Here is an 8,769-nt window from a genome sequence, read left to right as displayed (position 1 = left end):
TCCAGCAGTAATTATGCAAGTCTATTAAAAAGAAAGAGCGTGTATGTGTCTCTGTGCACTGGAGCGAGAAACAAAATGAGTCGGGGGGGGGGGGGGGGTATTACTATAACAACCTCCACAGAGAGGCATAAAGAGGGGGTAGAGAACAGACCCCTCTCCTTATAAGGGCAGAAGGGGGAAAGGTGAGCAGGCTAATCCTGTTAGCAGACTTGTGAGCAGAGGAGGGGTCTAACCCCTATAACCATTCATTCACCCTGACTGCTTACTTACCTGATCTGATCTGTGAGAAATACAGCACATACTATTTTTAAGAGGAAATGTGTGACTTGTGGGTGGACTTGAATAGAGATAGTGTGTGTGTGTGTGTGTGTGTGTGTGTGTGTGTGTGTGTGTGTGTGTGTGTGTGTGTGTGTGTGTGTTGGGTAGGGGGATGAGGGTTTAGATAGGAAAGATAAAACAGTTTACCTGAATAACACCATTTGTCTTGTTATGTTTTCATTAGATGTTGAAATGTTCAAAATACAGAGTGGTGGCAAATCATTTATCCTTCAGGTTTATGCATTTTGTTGAAAGTGTGGAATGTCAAAACAGCATTGTGTGTAGGGGTGGTACGTGTGTGTGTGATGAACACCTCTGATAGTTCAAGTTCAAGCATGCCAGACATGAGTAAAGTGAACCCTATGTCTCTGTGTTGTCTCAATCCGACTGTGAGATCCAGACAGTGAATGAAATCTCCCCTCTTCCGAATTTCAAGAAGAATCACATTACAGTTATGGCTATATGAGTCAATCCTGTACCCACCACGTCTTTCACTTTCCACACACCCACTCTTAATGTCTTTCAGGATTAAATGAATCTGAGCAGCCAGAAACAAACAAACTGGCCACTCTCAGATCCTTGAGAGAGGTCAGCCATGTTGTATGTTGTATGCTCTAGTGGATGAGAAAAGAGATAAGACAAGCTCTGAGGATAACTCAGGATTCATACGGACTAAAGTGGAGATGGAGAGAGAGAGAGAGAGAGAGAGAGAGGTGGACTTGCGGGAAACCCTCTAAGTCCTTGTATTGAGCACAGTTAGCCTATATATTGGGATGGCTGTTGCACCACCTAGTGGATTTAGGCTTCATCTTCATCTCATCTAGTCTAGTCATCATAGTATTTCTTTCACATTGCTTCTACTGCAGAAAGACATGCTTCAAAAAGTGTGCCACAGTCCTTTACGGCCACTGCTGATGTCACCAACAGTATTGTGCTTTAGCGTACCTTAAAATGTCTAATATCGTTTTCTGAATGACCTGTGTAGACTTTACTCGATACTTTATTAAAACATAAAAATCAGTGAAGCGCACCTGCAGGTCGTCTACCGATCACAATTCTTCCTGGGCATGCCAGTGGAGGATGAATGCAGGGCGGGTTATGTGAACATGGAGTGCGGGAATACCATCAGAGCTAGATGGCTTGTATGGATCAAAGCTGCATTAAGAGCTTTAATTAAAGCAGTTGTAACAAACACGAGTGTGCTGGCGTATAAGGAAAATATTTTCTTGCTTTCATCTTTGTTTTATTCAGATCTAAAAGAAGTTGACTTAGACCTGTAAAATCTGATGCGAACTCTTTAAACACACCCAAGCTTTCTCCTTCCACTGAACAAGAACCTTAACCCTCTCAAGTTACCCCCTCCTTCACCACTAGGCTATACCATAACCCTAATGGCTTCCTATCCCTGAACGTTTCCCTATACGTCAACTCTGCGACCCCGTCTATTCCTAGCATTACAAGAGGAGAGATGCCATAAACACGGACGCGGAATCATATCTTTGCGCGCAACCCATTTCGCCATAAGCTTTTACAAATCATATAGCCAAGAGGACTTGATGGACGCAGGGAGGCTCTTCTAACGCAGTAGGATATCTTTGGCTTGGGTATATTACTCGAAGTTATTCGCTCTGGGCCGCATTAGATTGGTCAGGTTGTTCTTGGCAGGTTTGCTGTTTTGTAAAGTGGATAGGAGTGAAACAATATATTTAAAGACTTGATTAGTCACTATGCAGATGACGATATATTTTTAAGATGATAGTAGCTCGGTCTTGAACGATAAACGAGGAGGTCATTTGTGGCTCACGCTACTAACGTCATCCATTTGCTTGGTGCTTCGCTTCCTTGTGCGAAGCCAATAGAATGAGTGCCGAGAGAAAGAGAGGGCTGGTCTGGTCTCTGACATCCGATTCTTTCACTAATCCTGTGCTGCTGGAGGAATTTTAAATCCACTCTTCAGCCTGCCATAGGAGCTGTGAGTGAGCGGAGGCGGAGGGCAAATCTGTTGAATTGGGGTTGTTTGGTTAGCCTAGTTCAGGTGTGGACATTGATCTGTCAGATCAAACCATGCCTAATTTAACGGAGAGTCTCTCTACGTAGCCTAGTAGATATAAATATTAAACAAATGAAAGAGGAGGAGTCGGTTGTCGTTTGTTTACAGATAAAGGGATGCGGAGCGCAATTGCAAAGGGAACTGGAGCCACTTGGAGATGGGACTAAACGCTGCCATACCTTGCACAAGTTGATGTTTTGCACCGCGCGAGGAAATTAAACCTAGGCTACGAGATTTTTGGTCTTGAAAAGCATTTCCCCCGTGGAGTTGGGATGCACAACATGACAGATACGTCTCGAGTCCTGTCGCAATATTTCTTTATGCAAATCACTAAATTGCATTAGGGTTTCCTCTAAAGCATCTTTGGGACTTCAGGTTGAACTTTCAGGTTCGTCGCAAGTTCAGAGAACTCGCAGCACTGAGATTTAGAGCCGAAGTCTCATTGTTCCGTTCCAATCCACCACGGATGAAAAGGCAGTCACATATTAAACTATTTTTGTACGTGTGAATCGGCATCTGCGAACCTTTCAGCATAGGATGCACCCAGAAAACCATAGTAACTCGTCTGAGAATGTGCCAACAGGCGCCAGTAGTCCTGCCCACGAGAGGGTTGAGGTGAACGGACTGGACCAGGCAGAGGTATCAAATTGCGAACTGCAGGCTGGGCAGCGTGATCAGTCGGCTCAGAGTACGATGGAGCAGAAGGCGGCAACCCTTGTCCCAGAGAAACACGAGGAGGCGAATCAGTGCTTTGGGGAAAGCGAGAGTAAAAATGCCCCGGAGGATAGCACAGCTCAACTCATCGAAACGGGATGTACCGACAAAAGGCCACCCTCGCCACAGACAGGTCAGGCACCAGACGCCACTCAAGGCTCGGACTTCGTGCCCCCCGAGGGTGGATTCGGCTGGTTGGTGGTCTTCGCCGCTACCTGGTGCAACGGGTCCATCTTTGGCATACAAAACTCCTTTGGTATTCTTCACTCGATGTTGGTGAAAGAGCATGAGGACCCAGACGACACAACGTCGCAGTTTAAAGTAGGTGAGTTCTGGTGCACCTGTTGGAAGTTCATCACTAGTTCCTCACTGGTGTGGTTAACAGGTAAGTAGCATGTACAAACAATAGGCCTACCACTCGATGGGAGCCATTGGTTTGGGTTCCAATTGTTAGACCTAATAGACTGCAACAATAATCCGTTTTATTCAAGCATGAATTCTATTCAACGGTGTCCAGTAGGGCTGAACGATTTGGGAAAATAATCTAATTGCGATTTTTTTACCAAAATATTGCGATTGCGATTTAATATGCGATTTTTTTTATCCTCTTTTTTTCCCAACAAAACGTAATGAATGATTTAAATATGACCAACACAATATTAGATACATTTAGTGTAAAATATTCTTTCCCACATTTTACATTTTTATTTAACTGCTCATTACAGAAACAAGAACAACAAATCGGTGGCTTTGCCACTGTGCATTTAAGTAATTTAAAAAAAGTAATTTTAAGTATAAACACTAGGCATGCACTTTTTAAACACTGTGTGCAAAATGTAAATGTTTTTTTTTTTTAGACCACGTTTTTTAATCGCGAACGTTGCGGTTAGAAAATCGCGTTCTATCATATCGTGATTAAATCGCAAATGCAATTAATCGTTCAGCCCTAGTGTCCAGCATGCCATTTGACAGGCTCCAACAATAACACAATCCTGCTTATAAGAGGGATTCTGAAGTGTTTCATATTCAAGCAACAGTTGCTCATGCACCTAATGCCTTTCTTACATTATAAAGCGATAGAATGAAGCCTCAGAAACGTCTGGAGTATGTCAGGTTAGGTCATGTAGCTATGTGCCTTATGGAGCAACTTCATACCAGACGTTTTCCTGTCAGTTTGCCAGCTGCACCTATTGACCAGAGTCTTGGGACCCTCCTCTCCCTTATAACTGAGGTGTGTGCAATACGGTGGGAGAGTGTGGAGAATGTTCTCAGGTCTTCCGCATGATATGGATTAGCCATGTTGCCCGGTTGTACTCCCAGATCATACGTGGCTATACATTTTATGTTCCCTCCCTATACATTAAATATGTGCTTTTGTGGCGTGCAAAGTCCAAAACATTGAGATTCCTGTCCATATACTGCCCTGCCTTGAGAGTGAGTATGGTATGACTCTTACAGTGAATAGACCAGAAGGACTTTTACTTGCTTTTCTTTTTCCTTTTTCTGGCCTTGCTTGTTTGTTTTTTATTTCAGATGGGGTAAATGGCTGTAGTGTTCTTCTATCAACAGGGGACTTAACTGGACTGGTTGGGACTGATTCATCCCTGAGAGTGAGAGTGAGAGTGAGAGTGAGAGTGAGAGTGAGAGTGGAGAAAGGGAGGAAAACAGAGACCAATAAGGGCTTAAAGAGGGCAGACACATTTTGCACTGCCCATTCAGTTTTGGGTTCTGTCCGCGAGGTAGCAGCGCTGTTTGGTCGTAGCATGGTTTGTCAGGGGAACGCCCACATTCATTATGCTTCACCTAACTTAAAATTTAATTTGAGAAAATAATGAGGCCATACATTAAACAGTTCCCATTTGAACACAATATCTTATTCTGTATTAGTATTGAAGATACAAGTCTTTGTCTTTAGAAAATGTCTTTAACATTTTATTTATCGATAAGATAAGGACATTTCACATGGCTATGAAGGCCAATATAATTAAGTGCAATAAGTTGCAATCAAAATAGGAAAAAAACTTGCCTTTTCAAAGGCCAAACAGAAAAATAGCCTCTTTTAAGTGAAGAGCACATGTTCCTCTTCCTCTCAGTCTTTCACATAGTAAAGTAAACAGAAAATAGTGAAATTGTGTTTCATCTGCTCTCTAGGATACCTTGACATTGTATGGAAGTCTGTACTCTTTCTTGGACATTTCCTTGTTGAACTTGGTTTGTATTCACATTCTCACAAATTCAGTTGTGCATTGTTTCGAAAGCAGGCTGAAACATAACAGCACTATCATGTTTTTTTTTCTATTTTAAAGTGTATATGCTTCATGTTGCTAAGGCAATGTGTTCTGCAGCATGATTATGCTTTCTGCTGTGGTTTATGGCTCATGACTCATATGTGGACGTCATGCATCAGAGGAATCGGATGACATTAAATCTGATTATAAAACCTGGTATTTTTTTTTATTTGCATTGTTCAAATGAAAGAAACAATCATACAACAAACATATCAACATAAATAATTACTAAATTACGTGAAAATAATGATTTTTAACCTTGGGTAAGTATGCGTTACCATCCCTTTGTTGCATGGTGTCCACGTATGTGGACAGTAAAATATATTTTTAATAAAACCATATTTTTTAAAAATTCAAAATGAATTTCAAGTTTAGGTTCATTTTGAGTAATAAAATCAATACAAAAAAAATCTAGATCATTTTTTTCATAATTCATGCATGAAAGGGTTAAGAGACTGAGAAACAACAGTTCACTCATCATTAAATGGTGGAGGATTATATTATTATTGCTCATTTGGTTAATCTTGGCTAATTGTTCTTTTTTCCTTCTCTTCTGGTATCGACAGTTAACAACAGTTGAAAAAGATGGTTGATTTCAAAATGAGCCAAAACAAGTTAATGTAGTGTGCCATTCTATTACTAATTAACAAACTGCAGACTGATCTTCTCCTGAGTGGGTTTATATTAGGGGGAGCATAACCTCATACTTGATTATGATGGTTGCTATGATGGACATTAGAAACTCACTAGGACCTTCTTCAGTGGCTACTATTGATGATAAAAAGCCATGTCTAACTTTTGTTTAAATATAAAGCCTGTTTTGCCCAGTTGTATGCATTTCAGTGTCAAAGTCCACCCCAACGGATAAAACCAATGGGAAACTTTTGATTGAAATTGATGATTTACGTACTGTAGTGTCTGTTTATCATTGTTTGAAATATGCTAGGTCTTGGCTCCAAGTTCTCTACATACCTTTTCTTTTGCTCTGATGAAGAATGTTGAACCATTGCCATATGAATCTCTACCATGGATGAGAGCCTGGATGGGCTTTTCTGGACATGAAAACATGGCTGTAGAAAAATGTTCTCGTGTTGCAGTATTGCGCTCTTTTAGACATCTCTGAAGAACCAGGTGGTTTTCTTAAAACTCGCAGAACCTAATATTTTTCTGTTCTGAAAAAAAAAGGGGTGGCCATAATTTGGAGCCATAATTTGATCACAGACACGCGCAGAGTTTGTGAAGTGCCATGGGGTTCTAAGGTTTTAAAAAAACTTTTGAAATGTGTTCAATCGGATTACAGTTCTTTGTCTCGCATCTTTCTTCTTATGCCACCCGGAGTCCGTGCTCTGGCACTGTGTGTGCTACCTGGCTCTGTTCCAGCAGTGCTCAATTCTGGCTGAAATTAAGTGCTGAAAAAATGCCTTTGTGTGTACTCTGTCAGGAGCTTTTCTTGGATCTTTCATTAAGCTTGAGATGACTTTGACTCCGACTGATAGACCACAGGGTTGCTTTGGGGTGTTGCATTTCTGTAATTGATTGGTAACTTGCTGGTGCCCGTTTTTGGGTCTGATCACAGTCATGAAATCTATAGAACAATGAGGGGATGAATCTTTCAAAGAGCATTTGGTCTGTTTTTGTCATTTTTGACTCGGCATGTGTTCTTAATTCATATCTAACTCCCCCTGGGATCTGAAATTCTAGGTTGCACTTCATACCGTTACCGTCTCCATGGAAACATGAAACAGAAGGATCTTTAGGAAATCAATAAAGCATAAAAGGCAAGAGAAAGTGTTCTTCTGTCAGATTGTTCTAGTTTTTGTAGGTTTGCGTGTCTTTATAAGAGATCACTGACGACAGAGACGAAACAGTCCCCTTGCCACGCAGTCTAGATGGGGAGGGGAGGGGTGACTGTTCAATCTCTGGTTCCCTGGGGCTGGCTCGACTCTTCCCAAAACCTGTCAGGGTACATCTGTCACTGTTAGTGGGTCGCACTCCTAGAAGAGAGCTTCTCTCTCGCTGTTGTTTTTCCACTCCCCTTGCTTTTGTTTCGAAGTATTCTGATCTAATTCCACTTAATGAGTTTCTTCTCGATTTAATTCTCCTGCCCTTCACTGTTGAGAAAATTGGGTCTGAATGTAAAGGATGAGGCAGGGGCGCTGTTTTAAACGAGAGGCAAGGCCAGTGCCGTGGAACGAAGGGAGAGACACACAAAGCAAGCAAGAGCAGGGGAATTAAAGTCCTGGTATTTGGGGGGCCTGCTGTACAGAAGGGGTGAAGTTTTGACCTGAATGCCAAGTTTGATGTGTTGTCTGTTGCTGTTTTCGCTCTCTGCCTGGGCCTGCCAGCTGCCTCTTCCCCTCGCTGGGGCCTTTGATGCTTTCAGGCTTGATGTCACTGCCACTGTTTACTTTACTCTCTTCCTGTCTTTTTTGGAATGGTTTCATCATTTTAATGTATGGATCCTTCGGAAAACCTCTCAAATGTCATGCATTAATTGGCAGTAAGGTAGACTGCGGATGTACAGAATCTATATATAAAATAGAGAAGATCATAAGCTGTGTTTTTACGATCGCGCCAAATCTGGGCTAGCTAGCACCGGCCTAGGCCACTTGCATTTCCATTGTCACTTCCGGAGCTTGATCGTACCTCATTAGCGCTTACGGCCAGGGGTGGTGTTAAGGTGAAAGGCGGGGTTAGCGGAGTCAGGTAAAAGAGGTTCATTAGCCCCGGTTGGCCGGAAGATAGCCCTGGCTCGCACTGGCCTGATGGTGGAAGCACGGCTATAAAGGCTTACTATGATTACATTATGTCTGACTGGGTATGCAGGGGAGGAATACGCCTGTAGGTATATGTCACATAATGTCAGAGGAGGAATATGCCTGTAAACGTACACTGTCAATGGCAAGGCACAAATATACCCTGAGAGATGTACAAAACCTGGAGAGCATGACACTACCAATACTATTCAGTAGGGGTGGGAATCTCTTGGCACCTCACGATTCGATTCGATTCCGATTCAGAGGTCAACGATTCGATTCTAAACCGATTCTCGATTCTAAACCGATTATCAATTCTAAACCGATAAAACGATTATCGATGCATCTCAATTTTTTAAACATTTGAGTTTGCTACTCAGAGTCTGCAATAATCGATGCCGCTTGCATTTCAACACAAAATGAATGTGTAAAAAAAAAAAAAATCGATTTTATTATTAAAAAATCGATTATGAACTTTTCTGAATCGAGACAGAATCGTTCTAGAGAGAATCGAGAGAAATCGAAAAATCGATTTTCCCCCCCACCCCTACTATTCAGGATAACACACATGGCCCTTATGAAAGTTCACACGTAGTGCCACTACAGCAGAGAGAGGGAAGGAAAAGACACTCGTGATGCCCAT

At 42.0% G+C, this 8,769-nt stretch overlaps 1 protein-coding gene across 1 annotated transcript in view; it reads left to right on the top strand.

Moving 5' to 3' along the window:
- Positions 1–1,720: 1,720 nt before the first annotated feature.
- Positions 1,721–8,769, top strand: part of slc16a2 (solute carrier family 16 member 2) — a 19,030-nt gene continuing 11,981 nt past the window's right edge. The window contains exon 1 of the mRNA XM_012833909.3: positions 1,721–3,407. Within this exon, the coding sequence (XP_012689363.1) occupies positions 2,906–3,407 (502 nt within the window). The 5' untranslated portion in view covers positions 1,721–2,905. The remainder of the gene's footprint in view (positions 3,408–8,769) is intronic.

Source organism: Clupea harengus, chromosome 20 (genome assembly GCF_900700415.2).
Source record: "Clupea harengus chromosome 20, Ch_v2.0.2, whole genome shotgun sequence".
NCBI classification, from domain to species: domain Eukaryota; kingdom Metazoa; phylum Chordata; class Actinopteri; order Clupeiformes; family Clupeidae; genus Clupea; species Clupea harengus.
The sequence above is the reverse complement of the archived record's forward strand: the minus strand, read 5'-3'. Positions and strand labels throughout refer to the sequence as shown.